Source organism: Osmerus eperlanus, chromosome 19 (genome assembly GCF_963692335.1).
Source record: "Osmerus eperlanus chromosome 19, fOsmEpe2.1, whole genome shotgun sequence".
NCBI classification, from domain to species: Eukaryota; Metazoa; Chordata; class Actinopteri; order Osmeriformes; family Osmeridae; genus Osmerus; species Osmerus eperlanus.
Genome location: NC_085036.1, coordinates 9,903,138 through 9,930,977, shown reverse-complemented (window position 1 = coordinate 9,930,977; position 27,840 = coordinate 9,903,138). Strand labels below are relative to the sequence as shown.

The window sequence follows — 27,840 nt, the reverse complement described above, 5'->3', positions numbered from 1 at the left end:
CAAGCTGGGAGACACACACAGCTGAAACAGACTTGCTGGAGAGGTGACACTGCTGTAAAGCTACATACTTCACACATCATCACCATCAACAGCAACAAGAACTTCCTTTGCCGCAGTTGCTTCCAATATAATATTTAGGCATTTGACATGATAAAAAATGCCGTCAGACACTAAGAGCTCCATGCGCTATTTGGTTCAAAAAGGGTTAACACTGTTACCGGAACAGCGGAAGGAGGATTTATATCAAAAGTTCAAAGCTGATACCAGCTAGCATCTCAGTGTCTGGAAACTGTTCATTTCCTGTTACCTCTCAGTTCCAGGGGTCTTTTCCACCAGTGCAATATCAGGTCTCAGCTCTAATGAAGTAACAAGGTCTCAGTGCTTCTCCAACCTGTCCATAGTCTCTCACTGGTCCCTTTGTGGGCTGGGGGACAGGCCGGTGATGGTGGCGCTGGGGGAGACTGGCCTGACACAAAGAGACACTTGTTCCACGTATTTGGCACTCCTTATACCCAAAGCTCCAGGAGCACCAAACTGAATCCATCAAAAGCTCTCTCCAGTCCTAGGGTGATTAATCGGGGGAAATTAGCAGAAATTCAGTATTTTCTAAAAAGTATCCCAGAATTTTTTCCCCCTTGTGCAAACACATACATATTCATGGCCATATGCAGTATTTAAACAGGTGGATAAATCATGGCTGTCAGGGCACTTTTTATGGGTGCTTCCATTTAAACACCAGGACTCCCCTTACCCATAAACATTAACAGTTGTATAGCAGAGTTAACTGCTCCAGCCACCGTACAGCGAGCCAGGGAGGAGGCCCTTGGCCAGGGAGTATCCTCTCATGACAGACACTCACGTTAACATTATTTTAAAAGCCCGGCCATTGAAAACACTCCTAATGACCCCAATGTTATTAGGAAACTTTAAGAAGGTCATTAAACATTCTTGCAGGGCCCCAACTTATAGACTTGTCGTGACATGACAGGTCTATTGCCCAGAGGGAAGTGGAAGGCCGGTCCTCCTTGTTTTGAGGAGCGCAGGTCTGGAAAACAAAGCACGGGGTCGGTTTGTTCCAGGGCCGCCACGCTGACCCTCCAATAAAACCTTCCCTGAGCAGAGCGAGGTCAATTAATCACCGCTATCGCAGGCAGAAGACGAAAACAACACAAACACTTGAAAAGGCTTCTTTTTTTCCTCTCAGCAGCAATATCCTGCTCTGAGGACAAAAACACTTTGCAGCACTTTCCGTTTGTTTGCCAGTCCCCAGTGGTGCTCTGACGGCTGGACTCCCTTCCTTTCTTAGGCCGGGACGGAGGGATGGAGGGATGAAGGGAGGGAAGTAGAGGAGCCATAGAGGGAGATGGTGGTGTTATTGGACCGCCTACACACTCACACTCTAGGGAGGAAGGACCTATCGGGACCTACACCTTGACATTTGACCTCTCAATTACAGCGAGGTATTTCACTGGCGGCGGCAGGCTGAGGGTCGAGGTCAGGGGTCGAGCCTGCTTAAATGCCTGTGCTTTCATCTCTTTGAATAATAACATAATTCCTCAACAAGGGGAAATGAAACTTGTGAAACAGAACTTGTTATGGAGATCCTGGGTCTTCTTTCCTATGTTTCAGTTTGACTGCAGAACCAGAGATTTAGATGTAGTACAGTAGAGTGAAGCACATTCGCACACACACGCACATTCATGCGCACTTATACACACACACAGTACACATATGGAGCTGTATTAGCTGAGATGTATTAGCCCAGCTGGTTATGAATATAGATGTTTTTTACAAGCCATAACAAATATAGAGGTGGATTTTATCTGACAGACAAAATTGGTTTTGCTTTCATGAGCAGTGTGCTCTTTCAAATCACTTCCCCGTGGGCAACCCAGCCTGATACCAAACAACTCCAACTGCAATGCACACACACACACACACACACACAGGGAGACACATGCGCACACACACTCAGACCCACACACAGGCAGACTCATTCGCACACACACACACACTGATAAGATGTACATTCTGGAGAAGGCAGGCCGGAAGGAGTCACGAGAAAGGAAAGGAGTTGATTTTGGTTTATTAGTCGAGCAGCCCGGATCAAACAATCAGTTCAAGACGAGCTGATGGCATGAGTGAGAACTCTGTCTCTCAGTTGTGCTTAAATACATGAGTTGGACATTACATATATAGAATGACACAGAATTGCTTCCTTAATGGGTCTTCAGTGGTCAGTACACTGATACACTAGAACTTTCAGCAGGTGAAGTGGTCGTTAATCACATAAGCCTTATTTGTACATGATTTTCCTCACTGTCTCCCCTCAGTCTGGACTGCATGCTATATTCTGCTCAGAGGGGGCCTCGCTGTATGACCTCTTGACCTTACAGAGACACACGCTGTACATGTATCCAGAAACTCTGCCTTACACACACACACACAAGCAAGCAAGCATGGGGACATGTACACTCACTGTGGTAAATCTGAAAAGAGGAGAGAAAGGAGAGCAGCAGATGGACAGTGAGACTCCATGCTGGCGAGGAACATCTCTCACACAAACCACTGAGAGATGCACACACACACACACACACACGCAAACACCTAACCACAATAGCTTGCATCTCTTTTTCCTCACGGTCCTCTGTGCTGTGTGCAGGTGTCTCCCCTCCTGGGCATGACGGCCGGGGCTCTCATCCTGTTCTTCGTGCCCGAGCCCAAGAGAGGCACCCTGGACCAGATGGGAGGACGCATCAGGACCCGGACCTCCTGGGTCTGTGACATGAAGGCTCTGGCCAAGAAGTAAGACCTGACTCCTTGCCACTGTGCGTGCGTGCGCGTGTGTGTGTTTGTTTGTTTGTGTGTGTTTGTTTGTGTGTGTTTGTTTGTGTGTGTTTGTTTGTGTGTGTTTGTTTGTGTGTTTGTTTGTTTGTGTGTGTTTGTGTGTGTGTGTTTGTTTGTGTGTGTTTGTTTGTGTGTGTTTCCTAATAAAATGTCTTGTTTTTGCTTTCCCTCCCCTCCAGCCGGAGCTATGTGTTCTCGTCTCTGGCGTCGTCGGCCGTGTCCTTCGCCACGGGGGCGTTCGGCATGTGGATCCCAGTCTACCTGGTCAGGGCGCAGGTGGTGCAGAAGACGGTGGAGGTGTGCACGACAGGGATCTGCAGCAGCAAGGACAGGTCAGAGGTCAACCCCACGGGAACACAAGCACACACAGTCAGGAAGCACCGAGCGATGCTCAAGACATCATGTGACACATCATTATCCTGCCACGAAAAAATGAGTTGAGGTGTTAGTGAAGTAGTGTCGAGGGGAAACTGAATGGGCCTTTCGTTTGTCTGCGCTCCTCCTCGGCCCTCTGCAGTCTGATCTTCGGGGCGATCACCTGCGTGACGGGGCTGCTGGGGGTGCTGATCGGGGCGGTCACCACCCGCATGTGCCGGCAGAAGACGGAGCGAGCCGACCCGCTGGTCTGCGCCGTCAGCATGCTGGGCTCCGCCATCTTCATCTGCCTCATCTTCGTGGTGGCCAAGAAGAGCATCGTGGGAGCTTACGTGAGTGGCCGTTGACACCCGCAACCAAACGTGTTCTTTTCCCCTTCTCCTGTCTGTCTACCGGGCTACCTGACTACCGTACGGCTGGACGAAATATGCCGCTTCTCTCTGGAGGGCTCGTCAAACATTTAGGGGCGAAACCTGTTCATGACCTGTAAACCTCCCCGCTGGTGTTGTTCCCTGTGAGGACACAAAGGTCCGTATAAAACAGGAGCCGTCCTCTAAGGACCATATTGGTCTGTGAATAATGGATGTCCCTCTGAGCTTTCAGTGGGACGTCCTCAGACGGCAGCCAGGTCTGTTTATGCCTCGTCGGGCCGAAAAGGAAAGGGCCGCCGAGGAATGTTCCGGGTGTTTGCGTGTTTAATTGCCATTTAAAGCAGGAAAGGGTGCAACTTTCACAATTGCTGCTTTAGAACAATGCGCCGTGGCATTCTGGAGTCACCAGGCAGACATTTAACACCCTTATCAGGGACAAAGGAGTAGGAACTGACTTTCAACAGGGTGAGTAATAATATTTGAAAAGATGGAAAATAATACCCGTAAACAGTCTGGTTCACGACAAACGGTGTTCTTGTGAGTCCTTGGAAAGTCTGGTCTCAGACGTCATTGGCTGGCGAGGTCAAGCCGGTCGCTTTGAGTAGCGGTAGAGGAAATGTAGGATTTTAACTTTAGTTTTTAGACTTTTATGAGTAGCACAGGTTGTAGAGGTGAGTGACAGAGAGGTTTATCTGTTCCTGCTGTACTTAGCTGCTCAAGTGAGTCCTGGTTGAGTAATTTTGGTGGCACAGGGATAGGAAAATACCCTCATCCAACCAGACACCCACCGCTGTCTCAAACTCTTCTTCAATTCCATAAAACACCTGCAGACGCAGGAAATAGGATGACCATTTTGCCATGGTACGGTATTGCTTTTCCACCCTGGTAGATAAATTGAGACTGCTGTACGTATGGGATACCCTCTCGTTTTACAACAGCCATAACAAGATGTAACTGAGCGACTCTACTTTCATAGCTAAGCATTGACAGATGTGCTGTTAAAGATGGTGACACCAGGCCACAGTGTCTGGGCTCATTTGGGCTCCCACAGCTGTTGTCTGCGCAGGCTAGCTGCTGATCGGAGCACGGCTTGGGTTCTCCTTCCCACGAGGCCGTGTGGCGGTCACAGTGTCTGACTGGCAGCTTAGAGGCAGCCAGACCTCCAACCCTGCCGTGTCAGTCAGTCAGGCCCCCGGCCCCGGCCCCGGCCCCCGGGCCCCGGCCCCCGGGCCCTGGCCCCACGTGCATCAGCCAGGCCGGCAGGGGGGTCATGCCCCAGTCAGAAGACATGGATCCTCCAGCAGGCTGGCCTGTCTCAGTGTTTAAAAAAAGAAAGAGTACCAACCAGGGCAAGCGAACCAGTGAACTCTGTCGCAACCAAATCCTCAAGATCCTTTTTCGGGAAATGTTTGAGTTGTCACATATCTGGACAAGTTGCTTCAGGGCTACACTTTTCTGTCACACTTTCAAATGACTTTCTCTGACTGATTCTGGTTTTGTGCGCAAAGGTCAAACCCTCTATTCAATAGAATATAAAATCCCTACCCTTGTATAATTTGACCACAGCATAATAACAAGTTTCCAAACCACAGCCACTGAAGCAGTTTTGTTCACCAGTAGATTCCCACAGACAGTAGCCATATCTGTAGGACAAATGTTTCAAATTAAACACTCTGATGCATTGTAAAGTCTGTCAAAGGCACATAAACAATCGTAATTAGTTACTTGATGTCACTCTCTCTCATGTTCCTTTCTAGATCTGTATCTTCATTGGTGAAACACTGCTCTTTCTGAATTGGGCCATCACGGCGGACATTTTAATGGTATGTACTGAGAACCTATACTTATCCACTATGCCTCTGGAAACTTCTACAGCACACTGTAACAAAGGCGGTCATCCCCTTAGATGCAGCTTCTTATTTAGGGTTATAAAAATGTGTGACCGTAGAAGGACTTTGTATAGGACGGGCGGGGCCAGTAATTATCCCCTGTGACCAAGCTTGATGCACACACCACTCATGGAAATAAAATAAGTTATTTTTCAAAGAGCCCGTGTTTTTCAGTCCCAAAGTAAGCAGGAGGGCAGCTTGACACTGGGGAGAGCCAGATTACATGTGACTTCCTGTAAAGTGGAAGCACCAGACAGCCTATGAGTTTGTCGCCTCGGTCCCAGCCTTGCACTGTTGAATAAGAGTCCCCTCAGCTCCCCAGGTCAGGTCCTGTCGTTTTATCCGCAGCTGACAGGGCAAAAGCTCCGTGGCAATGAGGTGGACTCAGCGTGCATAATTGAAGCCTCCTGAAGATGTTGTATTATGGATGGATGAACCTTTACTCCTGCTTTGTCCCCACCTGACTCCATCTCTCTCTCTCTCTCTCTCTCTCTCTCTCTCTCTCTCTCTCTCTCTCTCTCTCTCTCTCTCTCTCTCTCTCTTTCTCGCCCTCTTTGTTTATCTCTCTATATTTCTCTCTCTCTTTCCATTTCTTTCTTTTCCCTTTATCTCTCTCTCTCACTCCCTCTCTCTCACTCCCTCTCTCTCAATCCCTCTCTCTCTCTGTCTCTCTCCCTCTCACTCCCTCTCTCTCAATCCCTCTCTCTCTCTCTGTCTCTCTCTCTCTCACTCCCTCTCTCTCAATCCCTCTCTCTCTCTCTCTCTGTCTCTCTCTCTCTTACTCCCTCTCTCTCAATCCCTCTCTCTCTCTCTGTCTCTCTCTCTCTCACTCCCTCTCTCTCAATCCCTCTCTCTCTCTCTGTCTCTCTCTCTCTTACTCCCTCTCTCTCAATCCCTCTCTCTCTCTCTGTCTCTCTCTTACTCCCTCTCTCTCAATCCCTCTCTCTCTCTCTGTCTCTCTCTCTCTTACTCCTTCTCCCTGCAGTATGTCGTCATCCCCACGAGGAGAGCCACAGCGGTCGCCTTCCAGAGCTTCACCTCTCACCTCCTGGGGGATGCTGGGAGCCCCTACCTGATAGGCCTGGTAAGCCCCGGTCTGAGGACCCATGACTGACCATGTGTCTGGGAGTACTGTACGGTACGCAGTAGGTACATAACTGAATATGGGTCGTGGATCTTAGCCTCAAAACAGCTGGACTCTCTCTCTCTACACACACACGTACACACAAACACACACACACAAAGTATGCGTAAAACTCACCCCGGCTCACAGCTCACTGTGTTAATCCACACAGGGATACAACCCTATCATACATACCTCTGCACACACACGCTGATCCTACCGTACATCCACTTTACCAGGGCTGGGCTTAAGTAGGGCGCTGCCATGTTAAGTGAGTTACAAGTGTAGCTTTTAAAACCCATCTCAGGGGGACTGGTGAACGGAGGGGTGACCTCGACGCTCCAGCTCTCTTTCTGTTAGCCCACTTTACAGTAAACCCAGTTCCCTGGAGAGCTGTATTGCCGTTAGACTAGTCCAGGCCAAAGAACAGGGTTCTTACTGGCACACAAGGCTACTAAAGGCTACCGCATCCTCTCACTGTTCCCTCTTGTCTCTTAAACCTCTGCCTGGGGTCCTTGTAGAGACAATAACTGTGCAGTACCACGACGGCGGCCATGGCAAGCCACCTCTTTGTCACTCCAAGGAAAATAAAACATTGCCTACCTCTGACTGCCAACTGGCATTCCCATCATTCCTGTGAGGAAGAACAATCATTTTCCAAGTTAAATAGTAACCTTTGGAAATGCCTGTGCTGTTGCTGTGGCTGACCTGGAACGAGCTGATCTGTCTTTCCTCTCTCTCGGTTGTTTTCTTACTCAGTCGTACTCTGACTAAATTCTCTGCGGGAGGTCATGAGGTAAGGAACAGTATAGTATCGCCTCAGTGTGTGGCCCCCCCTTATCTCCACAACTGACGCACTAACGAAACAATATGGGAGTTTCACTTCAAAAGCAGCTGTTAATGTTTGATGCAGTTTGTACTTTGGTTATAATGACCGGTAGAGACAATTGAGAATCCTTCTAGCATGTCCTCCTACAGTATGTGAAGCTGTAGTTTGTATGGCTGTGTCCCGGGCCTGGACGAGCGAGGGAAGATGGCAGCAGAGAGAGAGAAGCTGGTGTTTAATTAGAGGATCAAACAGAGGGAGAGGATCCACAGGGGCTGGCAGTACAGAGACGCAGATGCAGCTCATGGACATCCAGAATGTTCTGTAATGGGAAACATGAATCCCCTGAATAATTCAAGCGGTGGCAAGCCTTTCAAAAAGAAAAAAAAACACAAAAATAACGACAGATAAGACCGAGACCAAAGACTTGATGAAGACAAAATACTATGTTGGGATTCCACCCAAATGCCGTTGTAGATATTATTAGAGTATGTAATTGGAAGCTTTTTTCTCTCTATGTCCTTGTGGACTGTGTAGTATTGGGAAGTTCTCACCTCAATAGACGGTCAGCACTCTTCTGAGGAAGTGTGTGTGTGTTGTGACGCAAGTCTCACAAGGCTTTCACATTTGGTCTAGTGGTAGAGTACCAGTCATCTGGCACATTCCAACAGCCCACCATCACCCCCTGAAGGTCCGAATACTGGACCTGCTCAGTAACCCACCTCACAAGTCTGTGGACCTCAGGAAGTTGACCCATCCGGCCCCTCTATGTGACACAACCACATGCCCACAGCAGATCCAGAATGACCAACATGCGTCACCAGCGACTACTTTGGTTTCCTTGCGAAGGTTTCGCGGGCCGGTGCGATGATGACCTCGTGGTGACGCTGTGTACTCACAACCCCCCAATCCTCCTCCGCGCTGAAGCCTCAGAGGAATGAAGAGAGTCTGCAAACCTAAAACCACAGTAAAAACATGCAGCAAGGCATTGCCTAGCAACCACAGAGCAAAGCCTTGATCGCCTACCCTGCAGAGTTCAATTTTTACAAGTGTGTGTGCCTCGGCCCCAAACATTAGACCATAACCAGAGGCTCCACAAACCAAACCATGAAGCCCCTACTGTGCATAGGTGTTGCACGGTGAGGCAGGGCTGTGTTTACAAATGAACTAGGCTACAGCTGTGCGCTCATGCTAGCATGTGAACCAGCTAGACCATAAAGCTCAGGGCTGCTAGTGTGTTGACCAGCTAGCATCGTGCTAGCATGTGGACCAGAGCAGTTTCCAACAAGTGTAGAGTGGCGTTACGTGCGTGAGTGGGACAGAGCCAGAGGCAGAGTGGGTGGCGGGAACAATCTCCCTGCAATCTCACAGGAGAAATGCCTGCTAATATGTTATTAGACATGCCCTGGCTATATATATTTTTAGCCTCCAGATTTTGTCATTGGCGGTGGTTAAGTGGGAATGGCAGCTAATGTTGTGTGGAAGAACACACCTGACTGAGTGAACCCTGCAGGCACTTGATACCCCAGAACCCCCCCTGCTCCACCCACACACACACACACACACACACTTACACACACATACTGTACACTCATGCTAGTAAGACACAGGTGAAGCACACTGGTACATACACACTCTCTCTCTCTCTCTCTCTCTCTCTCTCTCTCTCTCTCTCTCTCTCTCTCTCTCTCTCTCTCTCTCACACACACACACGAATATACACACACTCTCATCCCATTACACACACACACACACACACACTTCTGTCAGCACTTGACCACCTCCCTGAGGGGTAGTTTCACTATGCTGATGCTAACAGATAATCAATGTGCTTCACTCAGGGTGACCTGTTCCCCCCTTCCCCCCCAGACTCAGAGACAGAGATACCAACACAGGGAGAGGGAGACAGGGAGAGAGGCTGAGAGAGACAGAGAGAGACTGACACAGACAGAGTGATTCAGAGAGAGATGGACAGACAGAGACAGATTCAGAGCGAGAGAGAGAGAGAGAGAGAGAGAGAGAGAGAGAGAGAGAGAGAGAGAGAGAGAGAGAGAGAGAGAGAGAGAAAGGAGGGGTGGAGGCCATGGAGCAGGAAGATTTTGTCAGTCACTGAGTCTTCAATCAACACAACACTATTTACTAGAGGCAATCTCTGTCCGGCCTGACCACTCTACCCCCTTCCTCTTCTCTCTCTCTTTCTCCCCCTCTATATTTCTCCTTCTCTCGCTGTCTATGTCTCTCTCTTTCTCTGTGGTACGGGTCTGACCACCCTACACAGAGCAGTGCTTATGTCAGCACTTTAAATAGCCAGCCTACAACATTACCCAGCTGTTGTTTTCTTTAGCGCCTTGCGTAACAGACCAGGGAAAATCTGCCCCAGTGTTACTTTAACCTTCGATGAATAAAAATTACGTGGTGTGTGTGTGTGCATACGTGCATGCAGACATTCATGCAAGTCTTCTGGTTTCATAACTGCCTTTTTATGTTTGTTGAAATATTCATCTGATAAGTGTGTTACCTTCCATTATTGATTTGTCTAATGGAACAGGAATGAACTATATAGGGATATGTTCATCTCTAACTCACAGTCATAGATACAGCACACTGTGTGTGTACGCATAGCAGAAGCTGAGCGTGTCATCCTCCACTGAACTTCTCAGTACATTGGATAACTTCACATAAGACATTCGCAGAACTGCACACTGCAATTATACTAAACTCCAGGAATGGGTTGCCAGAAGTATCTACTGTGTGTCAGTGAACTTTAGTGTGCAACAGTTACAACCTTTAATGTGTTCTTGAACATATATATAATGTGAAAAAATGTCTTATGTATATTTATCAAATGTGTGCGTGTGTATGTCCAGATCTCGGACGGCCTCCAGCAGAGTTACGCCTCGTCCGTCCTATGGCAGTTCCTCAGCCTGGGCTATGCTCTCATGCTGTGCCCCTTTGTCATCGTGCTTGGGGGCATGTTCTTCCTGGCCACAGCCCTCTTCTTCCTGGACGACCGGGAGAAGGCAGACAAGCAGTGAGTACCAGCTGACCTCACACGCCTTGGACACGGAGTCGTACCATACTTTTATACGTATATATATATACTTTCATACATGATTTAGCTTTCTTCTGATATGGAATCATATGTATTTGATGTGACGAGAAAGGATTTATTTCGAAGTGGTAGAAGCCGTTTGGAAGGAGCTGGAAAAACACTTTACACTGGGGCAACATTCACCTCAGATTCAAAGCTGCTGAACACAGTAGCTGAATACACGTGGACTGCCCTGTTATCCAGGGCTAAGTGAACTCAGAGGAAGGTGCCGGGAGGGTCAGATAAAGGGCCTTGTTCCAGCTCCTCCCTCATTCACAGTGACAGTCTGTAGTCAGGCGTGAGGTAGAGCACGCTGCAGCACTTCACCTCGCTTTCGCAGGTCAGTTGTTGAGCTGGGATAACCCTGCCCAGCCCGGGCCCTGCCAGCCAATCGGGACACAGTGCCAGATCCTCTGAAAGGGCCGTGGCCAATAGAACACCTCCGTCAGCTAAAAGGTCTGCGGAGCTGACACACGCGGTTCCAACAAGCCATCACATTATTAAAGTGTGCTTACACTGTGTTTTATGAGTCGCCGGCCTTCACGTGTTCACACCAAAACATCCCCATCCTCCACTCCTCCAAACCAAACGTCAGTAGCATCACATGGCCATAAAAGGCTAAGACAAACACTCTCAATCCACTTTTTGTATAGAGGCTCTCTTTTTCGGAGGCAATTTTTACGGAGTAGACTCCCTTGCTTCTCAAAAATGACTTCCTTCCTGTCGGAGTCTGGGGACATTTTTAGGCAGGATGGCAGGATGGCAGGGTGACGTGAGACGCTGTAGGGCCTGTCACTGGCAGTTCCCACGATGCAACTCAGCTCAGCAGCAAGGGGACAAGACATGATGCTTGGCTACGATTCCTCTTCTTAGTTTTAAATCAACTTTGGTTTAATATGTTTTAGTGTATGACAGATCGGAGCCTTTCTGCAATTACTGTGAACTATGACACATGGACCTCACCAGTTCAGCGTCTGGCTGCTAGCTCAGCATGAAGTTCCAGTCAAGCCACAACCCAGCACCCAGCAGCACTCAGCATGACTCGGACAAACTTTTGGGCACGGTCCAGAAAGGAGGAAGTGAAGGATATAGCGGAACAATGATAAAAAGTCACACTCTTTCATGCCTGTAACAGATAGCGCTTTGCGGTCTCAGCCGAGGCCACAGTATTGTTAAGTGTGGCCCCGAGGGCACTTGATCGCTGTAACTATATAATCTAACCACACGCTCACGTCATACGACACAGGGCAGAGTAGATATAACATGCCAGCTATGAGCTGCTTCTTGGAACATGAGCCACTTCTAGGAGTTCCTGTAGATTAGAGTCCTTCCACGTAGGCCCATAGTCTCAAGGGGGTTCACTATGTACACATCTTGGATACGTAACCATGACATGGTCTATTGACAGTATACTCCCACATTTCAGTCCTATCAGCATAGTTTACAAACAGGCCTCGCTGCAGAAGCCTCTGTCGACTGAACACAGCACGGTCAGTGACGTGCCAGTGCAGGGGGCTCGGCTAAACTTCAACAGCAGCCTATGTTATGTAAGATGCTTTCAGCAGCTCCGCAGAGAGATGACAGTGAAACGGCAACATAAAGCAGGGGTTATTCCACAAACGTGGAACGTTATTTATAGCCACTGTTCACGCTCCGAAGCTCCACATTTACACATTTTTCTCCCGCCTTGACAGGAGCAGTTTTCTTCTGTGATTCCGTCTTTAGATATTCAGGGGCTATTTATAAAAGCCAAGGAACTGAGTAAGCTACTCGTTGGAGCGCGCCTGTCTATTTCCAGCCTTGAAGTCGCTTTGTTATTTCTAGGTTGTTCGCTTTTTTGGGGCTGAGGGGATACCATTTATAGCTCGGGCTAGGAGCTGAAGCCCCAAAACATTGAATTCTCACGTCAACTCTCTCTCACACACACACACACACACACTCACACATATGCCTGCTTCATCTGCTAGGCTTTGCCCTGGCTTGGTACATCCGCCTGAGGGCAAGTACTCCTTGTGAGTACAGCATGAGACCAGACTAGGAACAACATTGCCTGTTTTACTCTAGCCTGGGGTGGCTCATGGAATGGGTAGAATATTATCGCTCAGGATGGGTATAGCTCAGTGGCAGAGCAGACTGCAGATTAAGAGGTCACCGGTTTGTATCCCCCTGTGTGTCCCTTTGGGTAAAAGCATCTGCTAAATCAACACGTTCAATCTAATAGCGTGGTTGTAGACAGAAGTACTAAAGAAAAGCACTGACGTGGATCTCAGGTTGTGGAGTTCCCCTTTACTGTTTGGCTTGATTCCTTGGGTTAGGATGCTGTGGGTGGATGGATGGCTTCTAACGTGTGTGTCTCTGTTCTTTTCTCAGGCTGAGCCAGCTGTCCAGGCCGCCCTCCACAGTAAAGGTATGACCAGGTCATTTATACCTTCACTGTAGCCTCCCGGAGGGTTTAGGTTCATGTGTTAGATACTAACTATTGTTTGTCAAACTGCTGGAGTTGACTGTATTTCAAAACCTCTATGGCGGTTTTGAAAACGTTCCCTCACGTTTCACTTTCAACTTTTATAGTCGTTGGCTCTGTGCTGTCCTAATCTTCTCCAGAACCTCTTTTTACTGAGAAGAGATTCAGTAGCCTTTGATAGGACTGGTAACATTAGAAACTTTAGATGTTAAAAAAGCACTGTCTTCTAAGTTTCCCTAGATCATTAATTGCAATAACGTGTAGTAAATGTTGGAAGGGATGCACAGCGTCACATAATTGATCTTAGATGCACTTCCTGATGCTATTGTGTTCATGGAGTGTTGGGGCATTCTTGGTGTGTCGATTTGGCACCTTGTCAAGGCCTAGCTGCCCTGCCTCCCTTCCACTCTCTTATCACACACACACACACAGCGCTGCGCCCCTCACACTAATTATCAACAGAAAAAATACACAACAGCAGGGAAGCAGGAGGTGGTACGCTAGCCAACACTGCTCAGCAGGACAATGGCCAGTTAGTTAGGAGCTAGCTAAAAATAACAAGATTAAACCTGACCCGCTGATTGCGGGGGCAAAAGATTTTGTTTCATGCCATTGTGGCTGCTTGCGAACGTTTATCACGTTAAGACATGGAGTCAAGAATGTTTTTATTTCTCCGTGACCCAGTCAGACCGCATTGACTTGTTGGCTTTCTCGATCCTGGATTGATTTGATACAGTTTAAATCCTACAATCAAAAGCACAGATTGGACCTGTGATGATGTACTGTAGCTGTGACCTCCTCCTTGAGTCCTTTTACAGGAATGGTTTAAAAATATATATATAAATCAATCACGGTGTTTGGCCTTCAAAAGAACAGTTCATGTACATGTCAAGGGGAAGTGACAACAGATTAACTGGGCTTAATTAGGGGATGCTATCAGCATCAGGAGGGCAGACCCAGCCGCACTGCTGACAGTAACACGGCGACATTAGCGTGCGGGGGAATGACAAGTGACATGGAAGGCTCCCATGTGGCAGCCAGGGGGGCGCGTGCCACGGTTCAGTCGCCGACTCGGCGCAGAGAGCCTGGGGTTTTCATCGGCTCGGCTGAACTGACGCTCGCGCGGGCTGAAGCGATGTGCCTCGGCCCTTTGAGTGGCTAATTAAAAAGAGCAGCTAATGAAGCTAGCTGTGAGGAGAGCTTCCCGAGCTCTCGTCTGTGTGGGATGTTTATCCCCCGCTCCACAGCCCCACGTGACGCCACCACAAGGACAGATCAATGACCCTGTCTCTATGGTGACGGACGGTCATCAGTGGCCTTGGAGGGTAAGAGCAATCCAAGCAAAGTCGTGTTCGACAAGCGCATGAGTATTTGTGTCGGTTCCAACAGTTCTGTGTTGGCGTTCTTCCGTACCAACATGAACACACAGATCGATACAGGAAGCTCGCTGGGGTAAGAGTCAGGTAGCCAATGGCAGCTGCCCACATCGAGGTCCCTCCCAGCAGTGCGGCCCAGCCCTCTCCTCAGAACACATGGGTCTGATGTAAGAGGCTGAATCGGCCAAAGCAGTGAAGGGATGGAGGTAGGGGAGGGAAAGGGAGGGGGAGAGAGACTGAGAAAGAGTAAGTGGGAGGAAGGGAGAGAGAGAGCGAGAGGAGGGTTGAGAGAGAGAAAACTGCTGGGGGGTTTTGAGGATGGAGAGAGGCTTTAATCGCTTAAGCTGTAATGCATCGCAAGCCATTAATCTTTGGTGATGCAATCCTAGATGGAGATCAGATAAGATGGGATCCAATTAAGTGAGTCTACAGGGGTGACGCACCCTGGCCAAGCACATGCGGTGGACTCTCACGGCACCGCTCTCTCACCAGGGAGGGCTCCACGTTGGAGACTGTCTAAAGACCTCAGACGCTTTAAACAGCTTCTTTGGGATGAAGCCTTCAGAAAGCAAAGCCTCTCCATTCATGCTGTCCAAATGTAGCTGTTTAACGCTGTTTTTGCAGCTGTGGACATTCACTCTTTTTCTACTTTCATTCAAGCTTTGAGTCCTCAGCCAGGAGTTCTGCGCTAGGCCATACTGGGCTGGGATAGAATGGGCAGGACTTGGCTGGGCTAAAATGAGCTGGGATTGGCTGGATTTGGCTGGGCTGAGCTGGGATTGGCTGGGCTGGGCTGCGCTGAGCTGAGCTAGGATTGGCTGGGTGGGGCTGGGCTGGGCTGAGCTGGGATTGGCTGGGCTGGGCTAGGTTGGGGTCCAGGCTTAACTATAGACCACACAGAACCTCGATCCAGGCCCCACTGTGGCCAGGGAAGGGCTTCCTCCATGTGTCCAATCAGATGCTACCAAGCCACTCTCTCCACCCCATACAGTAGCCATCCCAGTCTGTCAGTCTGGCCAGCCTTAGTTTGAGAATGCCTATTGCAGTCAAGCCAAACTATGCTGCAAAACCAGACCAGTTCAGCCATCCTTGGAGCCAGCCCTAAACCCCCCTCACACACACACACACACACATTTCAGATTGATTACAGTTTTTTGGCAGCACTCTAGCTAATGAGCATGTGTCTGCACTGTTGTCCTCTTAGCTGAGCGGTTCTCCAGTGTTCACCACCGTCATCTGTCAGGAGGGGTGACTGTGTAGGAATGACCATGCTGTAAATCCTCCACACATGGATTATTGATACAGGCTGTGTTGTCCATCTTTGTAGTTTTTTTTTTTTTGTTGCAATGAGAACGTCAATTCTGGCTAAAACAGTAATTATGTATTTGTGACTATGGGTGCCTGTGAGATTTCATCACCCTAGCCACCAAAGACACACCAACAATTAAATACATTGTTCTCTGAAATCCTGTAATCCAGCCTTTAAGCTAATTACCCTTGTTGTGTGAGGCTTGTGTTACTCTGCATGAATGTTTGTTTATTTTGTGTCGGTGTGTGTGCGTATGTGTGTGTTAATATTCATATATTCATGTGTGTGTGTGCATGTGTGTGTGCATCGCCCTACAACCCCTAGCTGTAATCCTGTTGTAGCTTGTGTCTCCAGCAGTAGTGTACTAGGGTGTACTGGAGCATTCAGGGCAGATGATTCCTCTGTCATGACAGATGACAGCACAACAAGCAGTGAGAAACACCCCCATGGTGTTTCTGATTAAATCAGCAGGGCACAACTATACAGTACAACAACCCAGAACAGAGGCAGGTTTGTCAGAGTGAGGCAGGTTTGTCAGAGTGAGGCAGGTTTGGCAGAGTGAGGCAGGTTTGGCAGAGTGAGGCAGGTTTAGCAGAGTGAGGCAGGTTTGGCAGAGTGAGGCAGGTTTGGCAGAGTGAGGCAGGTTTGGCAGAGTGAGGCAGGTTTAGCAGAGTGAGGCAGGTTTGGTAGAGTGAGGCAGGTTTGGCAAAGTGAGCCAGGTTTGGCAGAGTGAGGCAGGTTTAGCAGAGTGAGGCAGGTTTGGTAGAGTGAGGCAGGTTTGGCAAAGTGAGCCAGGTTTGGCAGAGTGAGGCAGGTTTAGCAGAGTGAGGCAGGTGAATTTCTCAATTCTGTGTTGCTGACATGTGAAGGTTTGAGCCAGGCCTAGGAGGAGGTGGAGGGGCAGGATGACCCAGACAGATGGCTCAGGAGCTCTGTAATTACATGTGATCATCCTGTGGGGAAGCGAGACCCTAACCCCACTTTGTTTCCTTCCTCCTCCTCCTCTTCCTCCTCTGTCTCTCTCCCTCTCTCTCTCCCAGGTCACTACGTGAGGAGCCGCCAGAGTGAGGAATCATGGGCCGATGGAACCATGCACGCTGCCTTTGGGAGGACGATGAAGGCATAGAATACCAGAGAGGGCAGCCGATCCCCTTCATTACCCCGGAGCCATCCATTGTTATTGTTATTGTCCTCCTCTTCATCCTCATCCTCATCGCTATATCTTCATCACCCCTCCCACTCCTCTGCTGCCCATGGCTGTTGATAACTGGAGAAAGAGAGCGCCTTGCTCATGACCAGACACCTCTGTCCCACCACACACTGACAAGCAGACAGAGCTGTATGCTGGAGCCAGCCAATCGGCAGCTGGTGGCCCTTCCACCTTTGTCCAATAAAGAGCCACTGAACCATCCGGGGGACAATGGAGCCCCTCTCTACAGTGCCATACTACTGAATGCTGAACATGGACCTTGTCCTCCGTCTGTGTGTATGTCCTTATGTCTGTCTGTCACATTGCATGTGGATGTGCACCAAGTGCCCTAGCAACATTACATTCCTTCACAGGCTCTGCACTGACCACCATCGACAACAACAACAACCAAAAGGAAGTCACTGAGAGGCCAAAAATACACCTGTGGTAAATGTCAGTGACTTTGTTCTTCATCAACCATGAAAGTCTGGCGAGCCAGCCTTAAGACTTTAAGCTTTCACGTCATCAGTGCAGACAGGTCGTTGCTTTGGATTCCCCTGTTCTTTTAAATGTCTTTCAGCACTTACAAATACAAAGCAGTGCCGGTGATGCCATGACAGGTTCCTGCACCTTACTGGAGCTTTTTTTGTGTGATTTTTGTTATTTTTCTGTGTAGGTTAGAATTGAAACTGGAGGTTTCTGCCTATGATTGTTTCCGTGGGCTGGAGTTAGGACTAACTCAACTGATTGAGAGAGGACACTGGAGTAGATTTATATTTCTGATGTAAATGTTGTTGTTGTTTTTGTTTTTCCTCAAAATGATCAAATGCTTCCGTTTAGTCTTGGAGCAGTTATGAAGGGACAACTCTCTTTCTTCATCTACAGAACAGGACAGGCCTTCTATCTATAGGTCCATGGGCTTATCTGTAAACCTGAAGTTTCCTTAAAGGCCAGAACTCAGTCTGTTGGTTTTGAGTTTCTGGACACATCACCCATGTAGAGAGAGTCACCTGTGGATAGATTTCCCTATTCCAGACAGTTACAATAGCAGTCTTTGTGCTTGAATCTTTTACCCCGGTATTTGAAGCTATCTATTTCCTGGCAGAGAAAAAAGGGACCCTTAAAAAGAGCTGGAGCCTCACTCAGTCACAGGCTAATTAGTTGGAGAAATCAAACCCCAGGGAAGGGAAGCATGTCTGTCCCAGGTAGGACTGGCTCACAGGCTGTAGGTAATAAAGAACTCCCACTGTCAGAAGAAACACATAGGAACTGAGTCTTGACGAGCACATGACTTGGCCATACCACACCACTGACATTTGAAGAAAAGCCTTTTGCTTTGGCCTTTTTGCTCGAGTCGTCAACAGACAAGACAACTTTGGCTTCAAACCCTCATTCTGTGCATCCCTTCAGTGATTGGGTCAATATCACGCAAGCTTGTAGGCCGTGTACGGCAGGCCTACACAGGTCACGTCAATAAGGATGGCAATAACCAAAACAACATCATCAAACTATCAAAAAAAGTCTTTCCTCCGAGGGGAGTCACAATCTGGCCCTGAAAGAGAAGCACCTGACAGGCCTTGAGCAGATGTATGAGACTGAGGGTGATCGAATCAAAGGAGGCTTTGAAAGAGTATGCGTGGTGTTGCTCTGACTCACCCGAGGTGAATATATGATTTGTGGGCTGTGTTCTAGTTGCCAGCCATTGTAATTACTTTCATCTTCCTCCACAAATGGAGGATCTCTCTGAATGTGACTCCGTCCTATCTGACGTGTTTACACAACATTATCTTAATGAAGCTTTTTTTTTTTTTTTTACAAATGAGTTTTATATATTAACTACAATAGATATATATAGCTATATTATGCAGCAATTCTAATATATTGTAAATGATGGCTTGGATGCAATGTATTTATTTGTTTGTTACCATAATGATGAAGAAACTGTAAAGGGAAGTTTAATGTTAAGTATGCTTAAAGTACACTTTATTGTCTATCTTTGGGTTTAGAAAAGGCTCCTACATATGTGTTTATCATATTGTATTACAACGAAACAACACAATACCTTTTTACATCACTAAGAATCATTGCATTTACTGTGATCATGAATTGGATATTGAAGGTATGCACACACTAGCAGTACCGTATCATGACGTTTCACACCAGTATTGATCGATGCTATATTGCTCAGTACTATTTCCTATTGTACTATGAAGGTTTTTTCTTTTTTTCTAGACCAATAGATCAAACCATTTTGCACAACATTGTTAACACTTTCATGTTCAGGGATTTATTTGAACTCATACTGCTACGTTCTACTATCTTCACACACAAGCTCTCCCACAGACTGCACAGTTCATGCTCACAGTAAATGCTGGCATTTCGTCATTTGACACCAATGGGATGTAGTTCTGGCTGGAGGGGTCATAAATGGTGGTTCACAATGCCAAATTTAGTCAATTTAGATTAACATCCTTTAGAAGTAGAAGTCCTTTGTATGGAGTAATTCCATTTGAATAATCACAGGAGTGATGTATTGAGAATGTGCTCTTTCTTGTTATACAAGAGTCATGTATAAAGAGACCTATTTCTGATGTTAAGCAGAAAACAGAGGTTATTTTTATTTTTAGAGCAAGTGTGATTAAACAACAAAAAAAAGAAAAGAAACAACCTTATCTAGAACCTAACTGTGACACTCTCTCAGGGGGTGATATAAAATATACACGTCTATGTAAAATGATCAAAATAAACGTATTTAATCAAATCATTCGTCTGTGTCGTGTCCATTTGTGATTGCTGTGTCTGTTACTGCGTTGTACTGATGTCTCCTCTGTGTCAGCAGGAAATAAAGAAGCACACACATCACATAAAGAACAATCACTTTAGCGAAGGAATCCCATTACATGACAAATCCACTGCTCTCGCACTATTTCTCAGTCAGCTGTGTGCGTAAACATTACACTAAGAAGGCTTGGAGCGTGAGTAGAAGGGTATGTATAGAATGCATAGGTTCTTTTCGAATGCCCATGGGAGCGGGAGCCTCACTTGCTGTTGGACAATTTTCTCCCTTTAGTCCAGCCTCACAAAGAGCTGATTTTATCATGGTGAAGTGAGGGTAACCCTGAACCCTTCCATGAAGCCCTGTATTGTTCAGGTGGAGGTTCCATGAAGTCAGGGCCTAAGCTCTGGGAGGCTGGTGAGTCAGGAGACCTGTGGCCCCCACGGTGGTTCAGACACACACACACAGAACCCTGTGTGTCTCACCAGGACGGACGCGTCAACCGGCCGTGTACAGAGGTCCTTCTCAGGTGGGGACACCAAATAATACACCTTCAAAGAGAGGGAGAGGGGTGTTCCCCTCTGTGTTTCTGGAGTCGCCACAGGGCAGCTAATGAGGATAATGGTTGTGTTTATTAGACAGCACTGGTGCAAAGCTCTGGTACCGCACACCCTCCAATTGAGGAGGATCTGAGATGTTCAAGAGCAAGGCCTCTGTTTAGGCGGAGGTATTGATCACAAAGGCACGGTCCGGGGTCGAATTCCTGATATTATCGACAGGAACCGTTGAGGAGATCAGAGGAGCTTCCATCCAAACCAAAGGAGAACGGGTGAGAATGACCAACAACACCCTCTTTCCCACAATGGAACCAGTGTCCCGATCGATGTACCAAACCGTTTCAAAGTCAACAAGCAGAGTTGTGGAGCGGACAGGAAGGACCGGGGTGGAGGCAGGAAAAAGGGAGCCTCTGACAGTGTTCAGCTGTCTGTGGAAACTCATGTGTGTTCTTTTCCACTGAAATGTAGAATAAGCCATTGACAACGCACGCAGGAAGCGGTGTCTGTTCACGCACCGCGTCCATATACGACTTTGGTAAACAGAGCAAGTGATACCACACGAAATATTCTACTGCTTCAGGAACAGTCTCTCTTTAAACAGGATGGATTCAGTCAACCACATGGATACACACTGGAGCCATAAAAGCAAATGCCATGCTAAAAATGAAATTTAGAGTCTCCATGTTGGCCACATACTGTGTAGTACATAACTATTTTGAACACAAGGACCATACATTCATGGTATAAAGGTGCAGTCTATTGGTTCCACAGTGATGCAGGACATCACACAACCATAAAAGGTGGCTACGGAATACTCCCTTCTGCCCCCCCCCCCCCCCCCCACACACCCCCACCCTTCTAATAACAGAGTTTTGACAACAAAGTACTCTTAACTAATGACTCTTCCTAATGACAGATGGATAGGTTGAGTGGCCTGTTATCTCGCACAGACGCTGTCATCACTGGGCCCGATTATGTTGTCTGATTAAATCACCTTTGACACAGTCGAGTAAAAGAAAGGACCAGGCAGTGATTACACCCTTGTAGTTATTAAAACGAAACAACACTGCCACAGCATCCGGGGACAGAAGCGACGGAGGGGAGTCAGGCCGCGAGGATGAGAGGAGAGCCGCTCCCCGCTCCCCGCTCCCACCCTCTCTCTGAAGGGGAAGACGGAACACTAACAGATCGTTGGGTATGAGCTGCACTCCACCGTCACACCTCCGCTGTGAATGTCTCACCTATCTGAGCAGGCACACTCCTGCTGCCTCCATTTTCATGCTGCTCCACACTCTAGAAATAACCTCCACCTTGGGAGCGCTGAGAGATACTGTGACTACGGTCTTCTATCACTCTACTGGTGGAGCAGTAGGGCCTTTTTGTGTGTACCTGTATTTGTGTGTGTAGATGTGTGTGTGTGTTTGTGTGTGACTATGTTTATACCCGATCCTTGTGGGTGATTTCATGTGACAGTCGAGGTGATATCATGAAGATTTAGGGACCTTAAAAAGAAATCCACTGTTTATTAAACGGGGAATAAATCTCGATTTTATGCAGGCCTTCAGTCCATTAGAAGAAAATGGAGATGTTCAGTTCATGACATATGGAGGGACTCAAATGCAAACTGACAAAGTAGCAGATTCACCCTGTGGTTAGAGCTCCTCGCCCAGATGATCCTTCTGGTCCGCCCAGCTCCTGCATGCTCCAGCGCCTGAGCAGAGGGAGACCTCCCCACAACCAACACCGCAGCGCGAAGCAGCCTCAGAGGCCTTCATCTGTGAATGAGCCATGAATGAGCCTCCCGTTCACCTCCCGCCATCCATCTGCGTTCACTGTCGCATTCCTAATGAAGCTCGTGTGAGGCGGGGAAGACAAGATGTCCGCCTTCCCATTCGTGGGTCCGCTCAAGTGGAAAGGAGAGGGGAGGGAGAGGATGCCTTGGCTTCTTTTCTGCACTTCTCTGCACATGAATCTTCTCATTCCCCCGCTCCGTGGTCAGTAGCACGGACACCAGGAGTGGACCGTTCAGTGTCCTTTTGAGACTGGAATTACTGTAATTTGATTAGCATGCTTGCTAACCGCCCTCTAATTCAAACTGACACAGCAGATTAATCGTGATATCACTTTTTATACGCCACACAGGACTCGGTGGAGAAAATTTAATCTAATCTATCATCAAAAATGTTATGGTTGACTGGATTGAATATGGTACTCCGTATTTGACACCAGTGTCCTCAGAATGTCCTGAGGCCGAATCGGGAGAGTCCATATGCTTAGGAATGTGGTAAGGCAAGTGTGATGTGTGTATGTGTGTGTATGTGTGTGTATGCAAGTGTGTGTGCGCATTTGCATGTGTGGGTAGGTGTGCATGTGTGTGTAGCCTTTGGGCTGAGGAGTCTTGCACACGCCAGCGCCACGCTGGATGATAATCTCAGTAACGAGCGTCGCTGCTGCTCCTTTGTGAGGAGCTGTGTACACACAAGCCAGTAGGCTGCTCTTCTGCTTCCATTCACTCCCAGAGCCACTTCATTCATTACCCTATCCCTGCTCCCCTCCCCACGCACGCTCCGCTGCGCAGCGCGCCGCTCCGCACACGCGACGCCTTCGCACGGCCGCGTGAGCCGCGGCCCGTGTTCCCACAGGCTGGGAGAACACGCGTGTGCGAGACACATGAGCACACAGATGCTGTCGTGCAGACAGGGCCTTGGCTGATACACCACACACACCAACAGCTCAGGAGTCAACATGAACCACCTTGTTGGGCCCGTACAGAAACACATAGACACACACACAGACTTCCATTGACATGCACACATTTTACGCACACAGGCAGCAAGCGCAGATGCATAATTCAAACCCCACAGAAGCGCCACCAGGCTTTGAAGTCAGCCAGCAGCCCATTAGGTGGTCCCAACCCTCCAATCACAGCTCTGTAATGACTGTCCCCAGAGCTGTATTTGTTTATCATGTAACATTTTAGTATTCTATTAATAAAACTGCAAAAGTTTCCATCGGGATGGAGTAGTCTGAGTTTAGGGCTTGGGGGGTTGGGTCTCCATCTTGCAGCACCACAGTCATTAAAACATATGCACAAATGGAGCCCAAAAAACAATTATTCAAATTCTTCAGTAATGCCTTGATGCTGCACAGGTTTTGACGATACCCAGAGTCCCTTTCCTGTCACCTGCCACACTCATCATGTGCTCCCGCAGTCCCCATCACTCCCAGTCTCCCAGACAGACGACCACTGTAAGTCACTTTGACAAGGGCTCTTAGTCAAATGGAGCTCAACAGACAGATACGTCTAGGCAGACATCACATTAGCTGTTAAAGACATAGCCTCAGTCTTTCCTAAGCCAGGGAATTCCATGAGAAATGACTTCCTCCTTTTTCTAAAATACAACACAGCTTTCGTCTGTCTCAAACTGTTAGGCGTTGGTGAACTGTCACAGACTCATAATTAAACGGAATGGCTGAGTTTACTTACCTGGTTTATATAATTCTCCCCAGCTAACCATGTGAGACTTGCAAGCAGGGAGCAACACACTTCCACACCAGTATTGTGAGCTTCAGTTAAAGTAACACAAAAATGATTGTATTATTGACAGTTATTTTGGTTTGGTCAAGTTAGATTAATTCTGCCCTTGATCATTCCTTGACCATTACTCTAATGGTCAAGGAATGATCAACAGGAAGCGGATACTGGAACACGACTGAACCTCAGCTGGAGGACTTTCCCTCCTGTCTGTTACTGACCGAGGGCAAAGCACTTGAGGAAACAGAAGTCTCTCTGTTCGTGACACGCAAAGGTTTACACTTGTTCCATCAAAGGAGATCTCTGTCTCACTCTCTGCTTGACACACACAGATACACACACAAACACGCATACACACAAACAGCACTTTCACGGTCTTGCTCTCTGCCAAATGGCCCACTCCTCACTGTTTACACAAGGCATTAGCGATTGTTTTTCTAGGCTTTAAGCTGAGCCGAGTTCAACTCGTAGGGTCCAGGGTCTGAAGAGGCCACACGCGCCACATTTAGAGTTCCCTTCGATACTCCCTTCTCTTCTCCTCTCCTCTGCTCTCCCTCTCTCCTTGACCCCGCAAATGAGCACAGAGAGAAGGAAAATAGATATATCTACACGCATACAGAACATTGTCAAACTTCTAGAGACAAATTACTCTCAACTACTGTAAATGTACCACAGTGTGCACACAGAAACACTTTCCTGAAATAGATTTAATACCAGATGTGTACAGTACGGGACACGTGCTGATATCAGAATTGTTAGTAGTGTAAGCCCCAGGCAGAAAACCGTCATAAAATCCAGTTGCAGAAGAGGCTGCTGGGAACAGTAGGACCCAGGCACGAAGCAGCTGTAGTCCTGATGGGATGAGCTCTCCTGCTGGGATTCTGAAGAACAGAGAGAGTCATAAGCTTGAGAGCCATTACACTACAATAGCACTACAACAGCACCGCGGTGCTCTCACTGGGAGGCCCCTCTGGTGCTCTGCTGATACGAACCAAGCCCAGCGAGGTCACGCAGAGACCCCATGCCCCTCGCTGACCAGCCTCCTGGGGCTGGAGATGGAGAAGATCAAGATGTCCCTGTCTGTAAACCCCTGTTTAATTATCTGCAGTTGGGCACATTTCAAATCGATACATCCATTTCCTTTTATGACTGCATAATTGATTCTAGTGGCAACACATTTAACTAATGAAATGTATGATGAAAACGTTGTCTTTTTAGGCTGTGTGGCTGTTGACCTGTGACCCGAGTATTGATAACACGGCGACTGTCCTGGACTTAGTGCTTCCACAGGTCTAAACCAGGCTAATAAAAACCATTGTGGGTTGTTGTCTCTTTGTGACAGGATGAGGGTCCACTCACTGAGCCCTGGGGGCTGACCAAGCAGCAGGCCGCAGTCTGGGTTCACCTGCAGGGGGCAGTATGCGATGTGACAGAGGATCATGTTAAACCCCATCTACACAGAAATGTCTGTAGAGAGCGGCTGAGAGGGACTGGGATGAATGTTACCACTGTTTGACAGGAAAGGTAGGACAAGCGTAAAGAAAAAGTTAACGGAAACATGTTGCAGGCAAACAAATAACTCTGAAAGAAACAGAAGTTTCCCTGTTGCTCCGATATCTCCAACACCTCAGATTTTTCTGGCAGTACTCCCCTGATACGACAAGGGTTCCTTACAGAGAACCAAGACAAAGACAAATGTGCTCCAGTCAAGTGTGCAGGTGTGAAGGCTCTGTGTGGGAGTGGATATGGAGACGTGAGCAAAGGATTTCACAAGAGAGAGTGGTCGTGTCTCTCCTCCCGCGTTCTGAGTTCATCCTCATCCCTCTCTCCTTTTGATCCGAGCTCAGGTGGAGGGATGTCGGCGAAACAAGAGGCCCGAGGGCCTTACCGTGACAAAGAGCCACGCCCCGCCCCTCTATGGAAGTCCCACTCAGACGTCTCATGGCCACAGGTTCTCAGAGCGTGCTGTGTGATGAACGAAAGGGCCTCGTTAGCACTGCATGGCAAAACAGATGGGTACAGCCACAGATGGACGTACAGTCCTGACTTTAACACACCAAATCGATGTATCTGTTTGCTTTCCCACACTAAAAATAAAACTTGCACCTCCTCTTTGACAACAACATAGTCGGCAGCAGCAGGATAAATATTGTGGTCGCCACAGCATATATCTATCTACAAACACCTGGACCCCACAGGCCTCGTGGGCCGGGGATGGGCTAAACATAGCAGGTCTGGGGGGGGTGGGGGGTGGGGTGGGCAGAGGGAACTTCCCCCCGAATATACCCAGAGTTCCCGGCTATGAAGACGGGACGTTCTGAAGCTAGATGTGTTCTGACCATTCCTTCCTTAATAAGCCTGGTGTATACAACAGAGGATTGAGTAGGCAGCTACGGAGGAAGGCACAGAGATCCTAAAGGCTGTTAACCCTCGTGCTGCCTTCGGGTCACATGACCCAAAGGTTCATAACGAACCATCATTGTGTTTACCCAATTTTACCCAATACAAAAACAAATAAAAATACTTTTCTTTTAACCTTTGCAATGTGGGGGGTCTGAGACAGCCCGACGGTTAAAAGAAAATGCTTCACTTTGTTTTTGTATGCGGTAAAGTTGTCGCAATACGACGGTGGGTCACAATGACTGATGGGTCAGAACGACCCAAGGAGAACACAAGGGTTAAACACTCCAGAGACATATGGGCAGCTCAGTCCAGAGTCAGCAGCAAAGCCGTGAACCGCCTCGCACACGTCTGGTCCTCCGCACACTCACACACACACACACATACACTCACACACACACACACACACACACACACAAAGAGACAAAGAGATGCTGCTACTGCCAGATACATTGCTGGGTTGTCTCCTTTCCGGTCATGCTTTGGTGAGACACCCGCTTCTCTACAATCATCACCGTGTACACGGTTCTCTGACAGTACAGTTGCCTAACAGCCACGATGCCTGCCTACATGAGGAGCGATTCTGCACAAGCACACAATCCTCCAGATTCTCAATGTCCCCCATCCCAGCGCCCTGCCACACATACACACGCGTGCACACCCATTCCCAATTGATCCAAATGAAGTGACTGCCATTCTAAATCCTGGCAGCAGATTGGTGGGAGGCAGCAGCCCACTGAGGCATTGTGGGAAGGAGGATTTACGGGATGTGGACAGCAGGGTAATCCACGCATAACTCCCTCGCACGGTAAAGAAACATGAAATATTCATCTCCACGTGGGAGGAACCAGCAATCTGCTGGGCCGGCCCAATGGACAGCTCTGTGGGTCTGTACAGCTTCACTCTCACCGCAGGATAAATGATTATGCTTAATTGTTATTAGATGAGGTTCTTCAATAATGCATGGATGAAAACCACAGTATGTTTGAGAACAGATAACTTCAATAGGCATTTTAATGCCAGTTTGATTATGATGATTGCCTCCATGCAGAGGAATTAATAATGCAGTATTTACTTGAAAGTTAAACACACTGTTATGCATTCCACAATATCATTGATAATGGAAGGTGTAACAACGACAATCATCCCCTGCAGATCCACAGTAAATCATTCCCATCGTTTCCATTCATTTCTGAGCCATTACCTCTGGAACGTTAATGGTTGGTTTAGAGTTGCACTCTTATCTAAGAGACACTGGGGAAATCTAACACACACACGCAAACACACACCCACAGCCCCCATTAAGTCTCCTTCTCCTGCTCTCTTCTCCCTGCCCAATCTCATCCAAGGCCCCCTCGACATATCTAGTCACTTCCCAGCGATAGAAATCCCTCAGTCTCTCCTCCGCTTTCCTGCCTGCCTGGGTGTCTGTGGGATCAAGGATTATCCCTTTGCCCAATTCCTCTTTTTGCTAAAAAGCAGTCTGGGTCTTTGTTCCCCTTTGTTATTTTTTAACACACTGGCTCCTTACTATTACAGCAGCAGCCAGTCATGCAGGCAGTGTCTCCTTCCTTACCCAGGCACATTGAAGTCTTTGTACTGATCCGACAGGATCTTAGTACATTTGCATGAGTCATGATGAATGGCTCTCCAAAACCATATCAGTATATGCAAGACACTTAACTTGCCACAATGCAATCAAGGTGGGCTTG

General features: G+C 48.0%; 1 protein-coding gene across 2 annotated transcripts in view; it reads left to right on the top strand.

Annotated features, from left to right (window-relative positions):
* spns2 (SPNS lysolipid transporter 2, sphingosine-1-phosphate) overlaps nucleotides 1-19,624 on the top strand; it is a 62,716-nt gene extending 43,092 nt beyond the window's left edge. Inside the window, exons 6-13 of one of the 2 annotated variants that reach the window (XM_062485035.1) lie at nucleotides 2,663-2,805; nucleotides 3,027-3,179; nucleotides 3,365-3,554; nucleotides 5,351-5,416; nucleotides 6,468-6,566; nucleotides 10,299-10,462; nucleotides 12,893-12,929; nucleotides 16,712-19,624. In XM_062485035.1, the coding sequence (XP_062341019.1) occupies nucleotides 2,663-2,805; nucleotides 3,027-3,179; nucleotides 3,365-3,554; nucleotides 5,351-5,416; nucleotides 6,468-6,566; nucleotides 10,299-10,462; nucleotides 12,893-12,929; nucleotides 16,712-16,723 (864 nt within the window). In that variant the 3' untranslated portion in view covers nucleotides 16,724-19,624. Of the gene's footprint in view, nucleotides 1-2,662; nucleotides 2,806-3,026; nucleotides 3,180-3,364; nucleotides 3,555-5,350; nucleotides 5,417-6,467; nucleotides 6,567-10,298; nucleotides 10,463-12,892; nucleotides 12,936-16,711 lie in introns of those variants that run through there. The other variant, XM_062485037.1, reaches the window with a different exon arrangement.
* The last annotated feature ends 8,216 nt before the right edge of the window (nucleotides 19,625-27,840 follow it).